This window comes from Rhinolophus ferrumequinum, chromosome 10 (assembly GCF_004115265.2).
Source record: "Rhinolophus ferrumequinum isolate MPI-CBG mRhiFer1 chromosome 10, mRhiFer1_v1.p, whole genome shotgun sequence".
Taxonomy (NCBI): Eukaryota; Metazoa; Chordata; class Mammalia; order Chiroptera; family Rhinolophidae; genus Rhinolophus; species Rhinolophus ferrumequinum.
Genome location: NC_046293.1, coordinates 27,017,082 through 27,035,883, shown reverse-complemented (window position 1 = coordinate 27,035,883; position 18,802 = coordinate 27,017,082). Strand labels below are relative to the sequence as shown.

The following is an 18,802-nucleotide window of genomic DNA, read 5'->3' as shown; positions in this document are numbered from 1 at the left end:
CAAGTACATTTGAGTTTATTATGTCTAAACATAGTAAGTAAAATATTCCAAATTACCATTTTAATTCACTTAAGCGTAAGGTTTATACACAGTAATAAACTTAGCAAATTGAGAAATGAGGCCAAAAAATTAGACTAGACCTTCAGTATGTAAAAATAGCCCTTGTTTCCAAGGAATTCTGAATTAGTGAATTTATGTATTAGAATGTAATTTCATATTTTCCTCTTTCTTCCACTGACCTTTAACACAGTAAAACACAAAACAAAACAAAACAAACAAACCAGTAAATTCTCTGGAATTCTTTAGCACCTAGAAATGCATGTAGAATTCTTTAATTCTTAACAGAATGATTAGTGAAAGATGAAATTTAACATAAGGAAGAAAATAGGAAATTTCCTGTTGGATTCCTTTTTCCATTATTTTCTTTCTACCAATGGAATTCCCCAGAGAATAATTTTTAAGTTACATCTAAAACTCTAATTTGTTTTTCATTTGCACCCAGAAAGTACTTTTGACTCTTGCCAGAGTTTGGCTTTACATTATTGTAAAAATAAGAAAACTATTTGCATTTTTTCCCCAGTGCTTTGTTTAATTGATCAGTTCCGCTGTGCCAATGGTCAGTGCATTGGAAAACATAAGAAATGTGATCATAATGTGGATTGCAGTGACAAATCAGATGAACTGGATTGTTGTAAGTAGGACTAAAACCTTGTATATTACTCTTAAGGGAGAATTTTTAAAATATGTTTTCCTTTTCTTTGTGTGTGAGAGATTCACTTATAATCAATATTTCCTTATTAAGAAACAAATATTAATGTTAAGCTAGTTATTTGTACAAGGGATTTATTTCTATGTTTTGCTTTTAATAATTCCTTAAAGATAGCAGTTTTCTTAGGCACATCAATCTTCACAGAAACATTTAGTAAAGCGTCAGAAAAGAATTTATATTATTTTACCACAACTAAAGAAATTCTCCAACAATTTACAGGCATACCTCAGACATCCTGCGGGTTTGGGTTCCAGACCACAGCAATAAAGTGAATATTGCAATAAAGCGATTCACATGAATTTTTTGGTTTCCCAGTGCATATAAAAGTCATGTTCACACCATACTACAGTCTGTTAAGTGTGAATACCATTATGTCTAAAAAAAAAAACAATGTACATACCTTAATTAAAAAACACTTTATAGCTAAAAAATGTTAATCATCACCTGAGTGTGTTGGAAAAATGGCACTGATAGACTTGCTCAACGCAGGGTTGCCACAAACCTTCAATTTGTGAAAAACACAAAATCTGTGGAGTGCAATAAAGTGAAACGCACTGAAATGAGGTATGCCTGTAGATATGTGTTAATCAATCAACGGTCTCAACTTCAGAGTTTCTGAACATTAGTTCATGTTTAAGGTCTAATATTTATTTCTTGACATGTTTCCACCAGTCGCTCAGTAATTTTAAGAGATTTTTTTAAATGTAGCCTAAGGATACTTGAGCCAACAGGTACCCCTAAGCCTAGAAACTCTAGGCTGAAAAGCCTAGAGTTTCTTCAAGGTTCGTAGCTATTGACCAGTGCCCTGACATAAAATATATCCCAAATTGATAAACTTAGTTCTGAATGGAATTAAGCATACGCCCGGTCTACCCGTCAAAACTGGTTTAATGGAATTTAGATAGAACTCATTTAAAAACTCTTTAATTTTAATAAAGACTTTAAGCTGGTAATTTTACAGATTCAAATGGGATTCTCACTAAGGCTTTTAGAATCTATTAATTTATTCATTAAGCTTTTACTGAATATCTGCTATGTGCTGAAGATACATGATACCTGTACCAAGTTTCTCAAAGTCTTCCATGGTTGAAGTAGTAGTAAGATTAAGGATTTTAAAGCCAAGCAGAGGTGGATTTGAATTCCAGCTCCACCTCTTACCAGCAAATTATTTGTTCTTGTTAAACCTTAGTTTCTTTTTATCTTTAAAATAAAGATAATGTTTAATCTAGTGGTTGTGAGAAAATTAAATGACTTAATGTATATAAAACATACAGCCTGACTCATAGGAGGTACTTATTGATAAAGGCGTGGGAGAACTGATATTAAATGTGTATAATAGAGATCTGTACAAGTAGTAGCACACAAAGGAAGATGAGGCTCATCAAGGAAGACTTCTTAGAAAAATGGTGCTTAAGACTGGGAGGTGATCCTCAGGATGCCCACAGACCCTGGGGTCACCCTTGTGCTTCCTGCTCCAGGCCATGTGGAGACCCAGCCAGAGCCCAACCTTCCTGTTGCAACCCCAGAGGTTAGGCAGAAACACCCTGGGCTCCTGGAGCAACAAACGGCTGAGTCCCAAGCTGGGGACGGCCTGAGCTCCCCATTTTGGAGGCTGGCTGCCTCTCAGTGCTTTGGGCAGAAGTGATATGTCATCCCTTGATATGCAAGGCCCATACCTAAAAGGGCCACGTGTCCCACCAAATAAAGCTGCCTGGCTTCTGGGTGGGGGAAGATTGGGTGTTGATCAATGAATAGCGTTAATTATGCAGATAAGTGAAGAAATAGCATTCCAGGCAATCCTGTTCAAAAACAGAATGAAACAGGCACCTTGGGGAAACTACATATAAATGGGCTGCCAAAATATATGCTATGTCTTAAGGGGTGTGAGCAAGAGATAACATAAAGATAAGATCATAGAAGACCTTGATTTTCTTCTAAAGAGCCTAGACAGTATCCCAGCGGAATGGAGAGTCATTGAAAAACAAGCAAAGGACTGGCATGGCTGCATAACTGTGAAAGCTGTAAAGCCAGTGCACGATTATAGGCAGGGAATCCTGTTAGATTAGTTGCTTTCAACTTTTTGACCACATCAAGAGGAATACAAAGACGTGGTTGCACACATAAAGAAACACATATGAGTATGTCGTACAACAGTATTTATCTATAGTATTATGTAGGATGCATTTTGAAGTTTTCTGTTTTAAAATGCTGGTAGCAGCCCACTAAGTTTTCACCATTCGGTGACTTGCAATCTGTAATTGAAAAATGCTCAGAAGACTGTTGTAGTTCAGGCAAAAGATGATCTGAATCAAGAGGAGCAGTGGTGGTGGGAAGGAGGAGACAGATTTCAGAGTTACGTCAGAAATAGAATAAAATGGGTCTGGTAACCACTTAGGTATAGTGGGTAAGTTTAGGTTGACACAAATACCTCATGGAGTGACTGGAGTCATTAACTAGAATATATGGGAGGGACTGAAAACTGAAATACCATTCCATGTCTTGGCTGCAGATAGATTAATATTTGGCTGATACAGGATTTTTTTTTATTACATATATATATGTTTCCCCCCCCTAAGTCAAGTTGTTGTCCTTTCAATCAGTCTTAGATGTGGAGGGTGCCGTTCAGCTTCAAGTTGTAATTCTTTCGGTCTTAGTTGTGGAGGGTGCAGCTCAGCTCCAGGTCCAGTTGCCGTTTCTAGTTGCAGGGGGCGCAGCCCACCATCCCTTCTGGGAGTCTCACCGGCAACATTGTGGTTGAGAGGACGCGCTCCAACCAACTGAGCCATCCGGGAGCTCAGCGGCAGCTCAGCTCAAGTTGCCGTGTTAAATCTTAGTTGCAGGGGGCGCTGCCCACCATCCCTTGCGGGACTTGAGGAATTGAACTGGCAACCTTGTGGTTGAGAGCCCACTGGCCCATGTGGGAATCGAACCGGCAGCCTTCGGAGTTAGGAGCATAGAGCTCTAACCGCCTGAGCCACCGGGCCTGCCCTGATACAGGTTTTTTTATTCATTTATTTTTGTTTTTAATTTAATTTAAATGCCTTTAATTTGGCATAGACATCTCATTTATTTTTGATCTGCTTTACCCTTGGAATCTAGGAAGCTGACAGATGATGATGACAGTGAGTTCAGTTTGAATGTATTGCTTTAAAGTCATCCATTGGATATCCCATTGAAGCTGTTCAGGAAGTCGGTGACTGTGGATCTGTAGCTCAAGAGAGATTTGGGCTGTTCATTTATTACTGATAATGAAAACTGAGGCAGTGGATGAAATCTCCCAGGGAGAGTTAAGTAGAGGAGGAAAATAGCAGGGGGCAGACAGAGCTCTGGGAGTCACTTAGGCAGGTAGAAGAGAATGAAGCCAACAAAAGAAAACAAAGAATAATCAGAGATAGTGAAGCTAAGAGAGGGATATCTTCGAGGATATTGATCAGACATTTTTGATAAGAAAACAAAAGCCAGCAGTGTTGACTGTCTTGAGAAGTGAAGGGTTTATTGAATATGGCAAATTGGAAAACGCTGACTCTTGCCAAACGAGTTTCAGTGTGGTGGTGAGGATAGAAGCCTGATTTTAGTGAGTTAAGATGCGACCCAGACACTAAGAATTGGAGATAATGAGTGTAAACTATTCTTTCTTGAAGCTTGGTTAGAAAGGAGTATCAAGGCCTTAAGGAATAAAAAAGAGAGAGGGACTCACAAGGCCTAAGGAGAGTCTGTGCCTCAGAGTCTATAGATGAAACATGTACCTGGCAGCACCTACGTATTAAGTAACTTACTGATGTAATTTTCTCTCATTCCTTTCATTTAATCTACCCGAGGGTGAGTTGAGCCATGTGGATGAGAGATTTGAGGTAAGATGAAGAGGGAGCAAGAAGGTTTTTAAGGATCTGCAATTATGAGATATAGTCTGACTACTCAGAATGGAAGAATTTTTCTTCTAAATAAAGAGTAATACTCTAAATTTGATGAAGCCTTTTGTTCTTTGCCTCTGCCTCTAATATTGCTGCCCTCTGCTTCTAAAGCCTCAGATAGCTCAGGGATCCCGGGAAGGTGGATGCCATGGCAGGGTCTTCCTCTAGTGCTCGCTTTTTTCCTGAGTCCTCAAGTATCAGAGAACTTGTGCAGTAGATCCTTGCCCTCAGGTAGCTACACTCACTCTAAAGGCAGCAGCGTATAGGACCTGGGAGGTAACGCTCATCTTTAGCTTCTAATTTCCTCTCACCAGGCCTAAATGTCACTTTGCAAACCTAAAATCAAGCTCACACCTGCTTTGGACGTCTTCACCATTCTAATTACAATATTTAATGACTTTTCTAGGTTCATCCCTTCTGGCCCTAAAATTTTTTCTGAGATTCCAAAATAACCTTGTTGATTTTTATGGTACACAGAATGAAGTAGGATAGATTTTATCTGTATATGTAATCTATAACTTACATCTTTGTTTCTATCAATTTACAGGTATACTTCCCAATCTATTGTTTAATTTCTGTCTTTTCTTATGAATAGTTTGCTTTGATTCGTAATGATGACATCTGTCTATCCACGGGCATGATGTGTACGTGTCCATAAAAAAGAAAAATGTTCGCGTTGTCTTCATTGGCTTCACATGCTACCTGCAAGCCCTGTTTTCAATTACTATTTTGAACCTACAGTTGTTTTTCCATTACTTAACTGTACTGCATTCCATTTAGATCCAACTGAGGAGCCAGCACCACAGGCCACCAATACAGTTGGTTCAGTTATTGGAGTAATTGTCACCATTTTTGTGTCTGGAACCATATACTTCATCTGCCAGAGGATGTTGTGTCCACGTATGAAGGGAGATGGGGAAACCATGACAAATGACTATGTAGTTCACGGACCGGCTTCTGTGCCCCTTGGTTATGTGCCACACCCAAGTTCTTTGTCAGGATCTCTTCCAGGTGAGTGAAGACTGATCCACTGAGAATCAAGTCTTGGGTCCTGGCCAGATTGCCAGTTTTCTATAATCGAAACAAGATACTGCCCAGAGTCTATTTCAAACTAGACTACTTTGGGTTTAAAATATTGTAAGAACCAAATGTTCTGTTTTACTTTTAGTACCTTCTCTTTACACAAAAGACCTGAGGTGTGTCTTGATACAAACTGCCAAAGGATATAGAGCATGTATGTCTCTCTCTATCTATCTATCCACCGTGTTTTCCTGAAAATAAGACCTAACTGGAAAATAAGCCGTAGCATTTTTCAGGATGCTCGTAATATAAAATAAGCCCTAATGCGTCTTTTGGAGCAAAAATTAATACAAGACCCGGTCTTATTTTCAGGGAAATACGGTAGGGCTAATTTTATATTACGAGCATCCTGAAAAGTCATGCTAGGGCTAATTTTCCGGTTAGGTCTTATTTTTGGGGAAACACGGTTATCTATCTATCTATCTATCTATCTGCATTTATAAATACTGCATATATTGCATATACTGCATTTCTGGATGCACTCTATTGAAAGTGAATCAGGTAGTCATTTGGTGAAAAGACGCATAAACCACAAGTTCTTCAGGTTCACAACCAGACGATCTAAGTACCACTGAGCCCAGGAATTAAAGGAGGCCAAAAAGGTACATTAGTAAGGTTCCTTTTCAGCAAAGATTGGAAATGGCTGGGTGATAGCAAGGAGGGATGTATTATCTTCTGTTTTCTTCTAACTTCAAATGTTGACAGTGGGAGTAGGGTTTGTTCAGGCATAGCCGAGTAGCCAGAAGTTCTATGCTTGGGTAGACCAGATTGCTCTAGAGAAGTACAACTTTCTTATCCATGCTTTCTGGTGTCCTTAGTGTAAAGAAGCCTTTCTTTTAATGAATATGGAGAAGAAGGTGCCAGGCAAAAGCCCTCTGAAAATAAGGACTTATTCTGGATGTAACTAAGTAAACAGACATAATTTTTAAACTGCTAAAGATTCCGTGTTGCCTTACCTATTTGCAGTTGTGGAATTTAGGAAGTCACTTGGAAAAAATAGAATTTTTTCTTTAGCACTGGTTGTGATTACATTTGCATCCAGTAGCTGAACAACTAATTTTCCATTCATTATATTTATGCTCTTAAAAATAGGTTTAGTTTCCTTTTGAGCAAATCTGTTGTTTAGTCTACCCTGTTCCACAACCTCCACTCTTCACAGTCTTTTATTCTTCAAATCTTCTAAGAGGTTGGAAACCTCTTCTTTTGAAGAGCGCTGCCTCCATTCTGGTGGAGAAGCGTTGTGAGCTGTTTTTGGCCATGTTCTAGGCCAGCTTTCAGTGGAAGTGTTCACTTCTAGAGAACATTCATTTCCCTTCTCCATTAAGTGTTTTCAATTATTATTAGGAAAAGACGGCATAAATTGTTTCAAAATCAAACTCTCAGTTGATATTTGTAATCCTAGTATCAAATAAAATTATTTTATGCGTTTTTATAGTCCTTACTCATCTTTGGTATTTGTGCTCCTTCTTTTTAGGAATGTCTCGAGGTAAATCAATGATCAGCTCCCTCAGTATTATGGGGGGAAGCAGTGGACCCCCTTATGACCGAGCCCACGTCACAGGAGCGTCATCAAGTAGTTCTTCAAGCACCAAAGGCACTTACTTCCCTGCAGTAAGCAGTCTGTTTTCCTGTTTCATTTTGAATGCTAAGATAAATAGGATCATAGATTTTCAACTAATTTAAATGTGGGTACTCAGTGATGGTAATGTAAAATTTTTTTTAGTATAGAATTTAGGCATATAAGGCTCCAAGAAGTCTTTACCATCAGCATGCGAAACTTACACATCTTTCTTTAGGTTTCCTGTGTAAGGAACCAGCATATTTGAAAGCACTGGACATTAATTTCATATTTTAGGTAAAAGTAGAACTACTTAATAGTACCTTCTGGAGGCGTAGGACCTTCATTCCATGACCTCCCAAAAGAGAGAGCATGTGGTATTTCTCCTAAGTCAGTGATTTTTCTCTAAACAATTATAATTTTTAAAACTCAGAACCCAGCTGTACTGAACTTAAAACAGTGACTTGTAGATTCATTACCTTGCCCTGTTCAGCCAGGATGAAACTGTATCTAAAGAAGTGGAGAGCCACAATCCTAAAATACTATTTGAGGTCAATTCTTTGGAAAGGAAGTCTTGTGCTAATAGTGTAAAGGAAAGGAATAAGAACAGAGATGAAGTTGAAAGAAAGTCTAATAGTCCGAAAGAAAGTCTAATAGTCTCTGTCTGGGATAGACCATTGTTATTTTAATAACTTAATTATCTTTCCTTTTAGATTTTGAACCCTCCACCATCCCCAGCCACAGAGCGATCACATTACACTATGGAATTTGGTTACTCTTCTAACAGTCCTTCCACTCATAGGTCCTACAGGTAATACACATCCTCTTCTAATGTAAATCGAAGTATATATTAGAAGGATGAAGTATTCTAGTTGTGGGCTTGATATAGCCCAAAGTGAGTAGGTAATATCACTGAGAGAGAATTGGCATCTTGTCTTGGTAAATGCTGACATTGCCCCTTACCACAAATTTTTTCTTTCAGGTCATTATACATTTTTAAAAAGAGAGTCACAACAAGTGCTGTCGTTTAGAGTAATAGAGTCCCCAGTCCTTTGTCAGTGTTCTAAGGAAAAGTTACTCACCAAAGTGGCTGATTTCAAAATAGGTTACTGCGCAGGTTAGGTTTGATTGATAGTCTGAGGATGGAATATTGGGATAAGACTATGGTTCAGAGAGTTGTGAGAACCCTAAGAGCACAGAATTTGAGACAAGTTGAGAGAAGCTTAAGTTCAGCCCTTTACTTACATAGGTTATTACCATCTGAAATGAGAATTTCTCATATAGTTGCATAGATTAGATCGTGACTCACTAAAATAAATGAAATATATTTGTAAGCCAAAAAGGGGGATATGATCTGCTCTTGTGCTCATTTGTGAGTCTGTAGGATACATTGAGCAGGTTAGGTACTAGTGTGTTGGCCTTATCCTTCCCTTTTATTTGAAAGGCTGGCAGAAAGTAAAGAGCTTGATATTCTCAATCTAAACACCTGGTATTTATTGGCATCCTCAAGTGCCTGTTACTGTCTAGGAAAGGTGTTTCCTAGCCTTCCTGTCAAATGGCCCTGATATGTAATCTTATAGATATATAGAAATCAAATACAAACTGTTTATACTATCTCAGAATTCTCACTTCAGTTTACAGATAAGACTATTTGAGATAGGCTTGACTCGGAACTGAGTTTTACGTTTTATTGTAAATGTTGCTTTCCCTGCCCACAAGTTTGTTCTAAAAAGCCAAAATTGAGAGGCAGAAACCTGAAAATTGGGGGGAGGAAAGGCTTAAAATTTTATTGAAAAATTTTAAATTTCTTTAATTGAATAAGACTGATTAAATGAATATAATTACATCAAACAACAATTCTTATTTAATCATTTCCCACATCTCAAACCCAGTTTATTTCTTCTGAGTGAAACTTTTTATCATTTGTTGAAATTTTTGTCTAAACTGGAACGTTCTTTCCCTTTTTTTAATGAAAATGGAAGTATTGGGCCTTTTACATGTTGAGCCAATAAATTTCACCAAGGCTCAACACATGATTGGACAGAAATACTGTGATGTCATGTCAATATTGGTAGTAAAAAAAAAAAAAAACATACATGAGAAAACCTGCTTAGCGGGTTATGTAACTTTTTGGTCTTTTGGCATCTGTTTCTGTTAAGTCCTAAGTGATATCTGGTGGCTGTGTCCTGGGACACTATGTGGCACAGTCACTATATGTTTTATGAATTGCTACTTCAGTTTTGCACTTGCCCTTCTCTTACAGTTACTTTGGAGAGAAAGCATATAAATAAGATTAACGACCATGTTTAGAATATAAATGGTATAAGAAGTTGCAGGTAGAAGTAGAAATGATAGAAAAACCAGCACTTTAAGTCAGCTCTTACTTTCACTAGTATGATCCTCTCTTTCCAATGCTTTTTTCCTCTACTTAGCCATGCTACAAACTTGATTAACAGCTATAGATTACTTGAAAAGGTAAATAAACAAGTATAAGAAATAAATGAGGTCTCTGAAATACGTATTAGAAAATTTGACTGGCCCTATGTGGATATTTAGAATTTATCATTTTGGCATTCAGTTAAAGCCACCCTATGACAATATGCTTTCTACACACCGGGTGTCAAAGCGCGTTCTTCCAGTCCACAGCATGCTGATAGTAAGTAACAGTAATGGAATAGATATGCCCCTTCGGCTGTCTGCAGTATTCAGCCTGCCTTGTACATACGGTATTTGAGTTTTAAAGAGAGAATGAAGTCTTCATACATCATTAAATTATTCATCAGGTAAATTACAGAGCAGTGAAAGAATGTTGACAGAATGCTAACATGTTTGAATAGTGTAAAACAGGTAAAGACCCATATTTCTCACAGATCGTGACGTGGCAGAAATTGATGAGGTCCACAACACAGACTAAATGCTAAATGTGTAACTGAGAGATTTTCCAAAGACCATGAAGTACAACTATAAATGGTTCTTTTTTGTTCCGTGATACAATTGAACTTAAAGGTAGAAGAGCATATCCAGCATCTAGATTGAGTTTTCCTCTGCATTCCCATCCTATCCATTTTTAATTGCCTCTGATCACATTTTATTTGCAAATACAAAATACACGTGGTCTTCCTCTTTCAGTCTGCCGTTGAAAATTGCCTGTGTGTGTGCAAATTTAAATTGTAGTCGTGTATTATCTTCAAAGTGAAGTTTACATCTAATACCTCTCTGTTCTGGTAGGGAAACCCACTTTTTTATAAAACTAACTCTGCTTCTCTTGATCTTCTCCTGGTACCAGCTACAGGCCGTACAGTTACCGGCACTTTGCACCCCCTACCACGCCCTGCAGCACAGATGTTTGTGACAGTGACTATGCTCCCAGCCGGAGAATGACCTCAGTGGCAACAGCCAAGGGCTACACGAGTGACTTGAACTATGACTCAGAGCCTGTGCCCCCGCCTCCCACACCCCGAAGCCAATACTTGTCAGCAGAAGAGAACTATGAAAGCTGCCCACCTTCTCCATACACAGAGAGGAGCTACTCTCATCACCTCTACCCACCTCCACCCTCTCCTTGTACAGACTCCTCCTGAGGAGGGGCCCTCCTCCTCTGACTGCCTCCAACGCAAAAGTGTACATACAAATTTGGTTGAGATCTGGAGGGGGGGAGGGAGATACTAGAGAAGGATGAGGCAGACCATGTACAGTTAAAAATTATAAATGGGGTAGGGAATACTGGAGATATTTGTACAGAAGAAAAGGATATTTATATATTTTCTTAAAACAGCAAATTTGCTGCTTGTGCCATAAAAATTTGTATAAAAATAAATTTGTACTAAAAGTTTTATTTTTGCAAACTAAATACACAGAGCATGCCTTAAACCCGGTAAGTGACTGAGTAGAAAGGAAACAGGAATAATAAAGGCATCACTGACCAGGAATGTCGGCTTTATTGATACCAAAAAAAAAAGAAAAAAAGAAAAAAAAAAAAGAAAAAATTAAGTCCATCTCAGAGCAGCAAACCATAGATACTTGGAAGTAGCCAAATAGCCTTCATGTTGACTAACATTTGAGGGCCAACAAGTTTAAGAAATCATGAAAGAAGAAAAAAGGAATTATTACTATGGACAAAGGGCTTTGTTTTCTCTAGGAATCCAACAAGTCTAATGAGGAAAATATTTATAAAAATCCATTCTGGGTGTTGCTGTTGTAGGAAGGATCAGCTGTCTGGTAAGAAGCTGTGAGGCTATTTGTGTGTGCGAGTCTTCTGTCCCTACCTTAGAGCTCACATTCTTCCAAAAATTAATTTTTTCTCTAGGTGTTTTCATCTTGCTTCCTCCCCAGCAGCTTTGTAGGCCATTTTGCCAAGATACCGTGATTTACTGAAAGCTTTTTATCTGAGGATTGATTAAATGGAATTTTCTAAATTAGGGTTTCATTTTAATATTTATACTAGCTCCATTCCCCTGTAGGCTTAGCTCGTCAATTTGACTGCTGTTTTTGCATAATGATCAAAGGTTAGACATATTATTGCTCCTCTTCTAAAATTGTTTTAATGCTCATTAAAATGTCTTTTTACAACACATATAGACAGTGTTTAAGAGTAACAAATTTAACCATTATGTTTTTGTTGTAAATTAATCTTATATCCTTGCAGTACTTTCAGCATATAATATCACAATATGAAATCATTTTTATATATATTTTTCCTAGTAAAACATTTAAATATGTTCCGGTTAGAGACAATCTATTTAAAAAGAATTTTTTTGTTATCATTAGGTTTTCCCTTTATTAACTGTTCGTGACATTTTCATGTTCTTTAGGCCAATTTTTTCTCAGAATGATGTCTACATACATACCTCTTCTAATGTGTGACATGAGTTTAATATCTTTCTGTTACCTAATGTGAATGTTAGATTTTTTTCAAATTACCCACAAATTATTCTTATAATCACCTCATATATTTTTGTGTGTGTTCTCTCTTATCCCATTATGGATTAAGATGATTTAACAAATTTAAAATGTGGATTAAATGAGAAGGCAAACTGTTAACTTCTCAGCTGTCAGAACTCGGGTGGAGGGGAATAATGGAGGGTTTGTATGTAATCCTGACCTGCCGGGTTCTGGGGCTGCTCCATCTTCAGCTGTTAGGGCTGACCTGTGGAATGATTCTATAGCACTGCTCTGCCACCTTGCCAGAAGTTAGTTTTCTGCTTTTTACATGTTTCCAGCATTTCTCTGCTAAAATTGAATGTGTTTTTAAACTAATGTTTGTGTTTTTTTTTTTACTTTAACAGATGTTAGGCAGTTAGTTATTGAGTGATGTTTTTAAAATTCTGCCTTGCTGAGGCCTCTCTGGATTTCAGAGAAAACGATGGAAGAAAGGATTCAGAATATCGGCAGGGTGAAGTAACTCTTCAAGCAATTAAAAAATGCCTAAGTAAACTTTTTAAAGAGAAAACAATGTAGTTTCAGAATAATGCCTAGATTGTTGGGGACACCTTATAAGAATCAGGTGCACTTGATTTTGCATATAAATAAATGGTAATCCATCAGTGTCTTGAATTTCAGTCAGACAAGCATTAACTCTTCCTGTTGATGGAGCAAAGTGCTCCCAGCCGAACAGAATGGACACTGAAGTTGCATTCTGTGACACACAGGGGCACTTGATGTTTAAATGAAGATGGAAAGGTTAGCAATAACTGGGTATCAATTAGAATTTGAGAATTCTATATGTTTACATTTTTAAATGTGCATCTTTATCTGGTGGGCTTCCCGTGTGGAAACTTGCACTATAATGAACTAAGAAGAATACTGCCTTGTTATATCTCAGTCCAAGTGCTTGTACTGCGATGGCAATGGTCTCTTCTTGCAAAATGCTAATTTGTGTGCCAATTTGAAATTATTTAAAGGCAGTTCAGCTTAATCTTAGAATCCTCTTTCTGGGGTTTTTTGAGATGGATTCTTAATATTTTGGGGAGTACCTTTAAATGAGAGAATTGCCAAAATTTGGGAAAGAGTTATTGGCCCTCCTCAGGTTACATGGACAGTTAAGCTTCAGTAAACTATCTTGATTATTAAACACAAGAGCTTTAATTGGAAAAACAGGATAAAAACTAAACATGAGTGCACAAATCAGGAAAAAGTGGAAAGGAGTTTTGAATTTGGTGTATTGCTAGATTGGTTATGCATGGGGGAAAAATGAAGAACATTTCATTAGATTTCTTAAATGCAAAAGTACTTATTTTGAACATATCTTAAAGTATTCCCACTTACTGATGTGATTAGAATTACCTGAGAAATGAACTTTAGCATAGCATACATTCTGTGTGCTATGCCAAGTTACTCTGCATTGAAATGGTCTTTTATGACTCGAAACTTTTCTCCCTTTGCACTTGAACGGGTTTTGCTCTGACCCTTTCATAAGTGTGATAACAACTATTCTAAAGGGATGATGTATTTAGAAATGAAGACTTTACATCTAACATAGGAGGATAATTTGGAGGGGATTGTTTGAGCAATAAAATTTTAGGATGATCGAGGATTGCATTTGTTCATCACTTAAAAATAAAGTCAATAACTTGTATAAGGCCAATTCATTTGATAATAGCATATAAAAAATAACCTCCATTGTATTAGGTAGCAGTTAGTTTTCGGGGGAAGTCTTTTTTGTTTTGCTGCAAAGGCCCATTAATGAAGAATGCTTGCAGTAGAGTTAGTAGCCAAGGCTTCCCTAGCCTGTTAATGACCTGGTACCAGTAATCAGAGTAGAGACTGTTTATGTGTGGAACCAGAGAGGCTTTCCTTAAACAAGACTACTTCTCTGAGACAGATAAGCTGCTGCTGTTTTCCAGTCCAATCCTGTGCCTAGATTATATGCTTAGAAATAGAGTTTTTAAAGTTGTTTTATCTCTTGCAGGGGAAACGTGCAACTCCATAGATATGCATCCCATAAGAGCTGCATAGTAGTAGTTACCATTTCGTGTCTAACAAAACTCAGAGACAAAAATCATAGGCTTTTAATACCCACATCTGTCATGCTTTCAATAAGTGCAATGCTTAAGTCTGTATAAATGACATTCACATTTCTGGAATGTGGATGAGTATGTAAATATCAGTTGACTGACAAATATTCGGACATCCACAAATGAGACTGGACACCCTAAGTGTAGACATGAATAGAACTTTATGACTACTAAGTGTAGTCAAAAGAAGTTTATAATAAGTGTTGGTTAAAACATGTTCCCAGAATTCTCAAACTCAGGAAATTTGATGTTGTTTGATATTCCTTTCCTTATCCCAAGCTTAAAATGAGCCAAGAGATACAACAGATGATTTGAGAAAGTACTGGTAGCATGTGTGTGGTTTCTGACTTCTGGAATGGCATCATTTCATTATAGTCTCAAAATTTAGCTCTTCAAATTCTCAAAGTTTTAGAGGACTTTGGACCTGAAATATATCATTTGACATTCATAATTTAATTTTTTAAAATTAGGACCATTGTGATTCCATATACTCAGGATATTTCTTTGTTTCTTTTGATTCCACATATTAAAGTAAGCCTGTACCTGAGTTGGGGCGGGGGGGGGGGGGGTGGCGGAGATACAGTCTTAGGGTAAGCTAGATGATTTAGAATGAAATTACTATCTTCACCCTCCTTCAGTCCAGGTACACTTTACTGTTTTTCGTTTTTGTAAGGCATCCTTAAACCACCCTTAAGTTTAGTGCTGAAAAAAATCCTCATGACTATACAGAATGATAAACTAAGCTATTTCTTGTACTCAGAAGTGCACTGTAGACCTAGCAAAAACGTTTTTTTTTCCCTACTATTGCTTAGGGATTCCCTAAAAGTTAACACCAAAGAATTATAGACAATTACTATTGCTTAACTGTCCATTCTTTTTTTTTTTAATCAAATATAAGCAGGGCAGGGATGAAGATATATACATATATATACGTATATATACACACACACACATTTAATATGAATATTAAAAGGAAAAAAGCAAATAAGTATCTGGGGTTAGCAAGGAAAATTTTTAAATTGTAAAGAGGATACCAAGATGGTTAAGCTGGACTAGCCTTATTTGCAAGTGAAGGATCTGGTGCTGCTTTCAGATGTTTATCCTTTGTGTTTTTTAAAATTTTTCTTAAGCTTTAATCTTCGTTACTGTCTTAAAGTCAGCTGGTGTTTCTTGTTCATGGACTTTGGTACGATGGTGCTTTGCAAGGATGTATTTATATTTTAATGGCCAACATTTGGTCAGCCCTTGTCCACTATTCACTTCCCCCTTTTTGTAATATAAGTGCTTTAATTGTAAACTGTATAAAAATACCTTGTATAAATCCCCCTTTTGATTATTACAATAAGCTGAGTTGTAACAAATGAAATGTTGATTTTTATAATAAAACAGTGGAAAATAAAAGTGTGATTTCTTTTCAGCAAGAATTTAAAATCACTTTGCTGTGAAAGACTGTTGTGTTTTAGACACGACAAAACTCACCTTGCTTGTTGCATTTCAAATAAAATACAACCTTGGAAGAAAGACTTTTTATTTGGCATTAGCTGAGCTCAAACATGAGGTGGTTAATGGAAACCAAGTTTTAATATAAAGGTCTCCCTTAGCAGATGCTTTTGAATCTGAGCTTACCTTGGCCTCTTGTGCTGACCCCTCCTATTCTTTCCTTTGGAGGGAAAACAAAAATCACGCTAAGTTGTGCCATTTCCAGTTGAGTCAAAGAAAGGAATGGAAAGACTATGGTGGTTTGCCTGCTTAAAGGCAGGTACAAGAATGGGGGAAACAGTGCAAATTGTTTGGGGTTCTTTCCCCAGGTAGGTTTTCAGCTAAGTGTATACAATCTTTTTAAATTCTTTGCCTTGTATGTGGTTGCATTATTTCTGTAAAATTAAAGGATGAGTTACTGTTATTGGGGTTCCGGCCATGCTACCCCAAAATATGACACCTCGGCATGTTGAGTATTTTAAGCGGAAGGAATGTGAGAAATGGCATATTCAGGAAGTAACTCTGACCTTCCCCGGAAGCAGATTGTAAACCCTCATGTGAAAGGTGCCTTCCTGTACCCACAGGAAAGGTTCATGCTTAGAAGAGGAAGGAACGGAGGAATCGGAATGAATAAGCCTTGTGAAGTTTCCCCCATTTCACTACGCGTAGCTCATACTATTAGTCTCATCATATTTTTTCCATGACTTTCCACTCATCAAACTTAGCATAAACCCACTCAGGATTAACCATTTCATTGGGTCTTCATTTTTGAATGAGGGCTCCTGTGTCACGTAAAACATTCGTATGCTTTCTCTTGTTAATCTTTTTTGTTACAGGGGTCCCAGTTGAGAATTTGGAAGATATTTATGTTTGCACGAGCCCTCGAAAATTCTGAGATTTGCATTTGTAAATTCAGATTTAGTCATCAAGTAAAGCCAATCTTCCCCAAAAAGAGGCTAAAAAAAAAAGCATAGTTTTGCCAACATTAGGCCTGCATATACTGTGTACCAGGTACTGTGCTAAGTATCCCATTTTCCCCTGATAATCAACTGATTAATGACCAGGAAATAGCAACTTTGAGTATGAAAAACCAGTGTAAAATTTTAATCAGAGACAGTTGGCAGTGGGTGGAGGGGAAAGGACACTGAATTGAGATTTAGATTCTAATCTCTGTTCCATTTTAATTACTTGAGAAGTCATGTCTGAACTCATTGATTCTCTCGGTATATGTTGGTATTAGTCTAATAGGGTTTTCTGAATCTTGACTCTTCAAAGCAGCCAGTTCCACTACCTTCCCAGAACTATTTGTACATAAAGCATTTTAGGCAGTGAATAGTATTTCAAGGTGTCTGGAGGCCAAACACCTAGGTAGTATCCTATTCTGTGCAAATGCCTAGTAGAGGCCTCCTTCCCCATGACCCCTTTTCTTGTCTTGCTCTGTACTTCAGAGGAATTTATACCTCTCAAAAGAGAGACAGCCCATTATACAGCACAAGCTATATGGCCGACTAAAGTGGTTGTTGTTTTTTTTTAAGATTTTTATTAAAAACATAGCTGACATATTAGTTTCAGGGGTACACCAGTTATTCAGCATATATCTAAAGAAATGATCACCGTAAGTCCAGCAACCATTTGACATTGTATCATGCTATCACAATATTATTGACTATATTCCGCATGCTGTACATTACATCCCCATGACTCTGGTAGGGTGCTTACCTCCATTTTGTTTAGTTCGTTTTCTGGATTTTTCTCCTGTTCTTTAATTTGGGACACATTTCTTTGTTTCCTCATTTTGGCTGCCTGTGTGTGTTTGTTTCTAGATACTAGATATGGCTGCTATATCTCCCAGTCTTGCTGGGTGGCCTTATGTAATAGTTATCTTGTGGGCCCAGTGGCACAGTCTCCCTGGTCACCTGCTCTGGGTGTTGCAGGAGTGTCCCTCATGTGAGTTGTGTGTGCCCTCCTGTTGTGCCTTGATTGCTATTGGCATGTCAGTGGGTGGGATTGACCCTCAGGCTGACTGGCTATGGGGTTTGACCATGTCCACAGCTTATGGGCTGCTGTGCGGTGTTCTTACTCCACTGAGGATTTACCCCAGTGGGCTCTGGTGCCTGTTGAGACTGCCCTTTGTGTGTGCCACTTATGGGGCTAACTGGGCAGTGCTCTGCTGTGGTCTGAAGCCAACCTCCAAATATGTTGGTTCTGGGGCATCTTGGGAGGGGCTCTGGTGCAAGCCCAGGTCACCCACTGCCTGTGACCAGCCGGGGAGTACCTAGTAGGGGTTACAAAATGATCTATGGTTGTTCACTGCTGTGTGTGGGAGAGGCCACACTATGAACTAAGGACATCTACCACCAGTACCGGACCTGGGGTAGCTCTGCAAAAAGCCAGGACATTCCAAGGCCTGCTGCAACCTGCTGGCTCTCTTAAGGTTCAGCCGCTGATAGAGCCTCATGAGGTATGCAAGTTGGGTAGGGCAGGGCCTCAGGGAGTCACTAGGGTGGGAAGAATTGTGGTCACCAGGTTAATGTAAATTCTGGTTTGGTGCCAGTGCTGAGCCTGGAGCTACTCAGCAAAAGTCTCACGGCACTTTGAGGCCAGTTGCTGCCTGCCAGTGGCCTGCCATACTCCAATAGTTTTCCAGGAAAGAGTACAGTGCGGGCAGAGCTGCTGCTGGAGAAAGTGCCTCCAGCTTTGGGGAAGTTGGGTGGGGCGGGACCCCAGTGAGTCAGCAGGGTAGAACCACAGAGCTCACCAGGCCAATCAGGTTCAGATTTGTCCGTAAATATAGGGGGAGGGCTCAACACAGGAAAGGTGGTGCCTGCCTGCCGGCTGCACGGGAAAAGGACCTCACACAGGCTAAATGCCAACTGTCCTCCAGTCCTCCCAAAGTCACACACCTTAGTCTGCCCTCCTGTACGTCTCTGACGTCTACTGAGTCACTGTCCCTCCGCTGGACCCCAAGGTGAGTGCCTGCAAGCCAGAGAGC

General features: G+C 38.5%; 1 protein-coding gene across 1 annotated transcript in view; it reads left to right on the top strand.

Moving 5' to 3' along the window:
- Positions 1 to 11,344, top strand: part of LRP6 (LDL receptor related protein 6) — a 125,083-nt gene extending 113,739 nt beyond the window's left edge. Inside the window, exons 19-23 of the mRNA XM_033116936.1 lie at positions 581 to 691; positions 5,461 to 5,691; positions 7,235 to 7,371; positions 8,032 to 8,129; positions 10,605 to 11,344. Coding sequence (XP_032972827.1) covers positions 581 to 691; positions 5,461 to 5,691; positions 7,235 to 7,371; positions 8,032 to 8,129; positions 10,605 to 10,899 — 872 coding nt within the window. The 3' untranslated portion in view covers positions 10,900 to 11,344. The remainder of the gene's footprint in view (positions 1 to 580; positions 692 to 5,460; positions 5,692 to 7,234; positions 7,372 to 8,031; positions 8,130 to 10,604) is intronic.
- Positions 11,345 to 18,802: the final 7,458 nt, after the last annotated feature.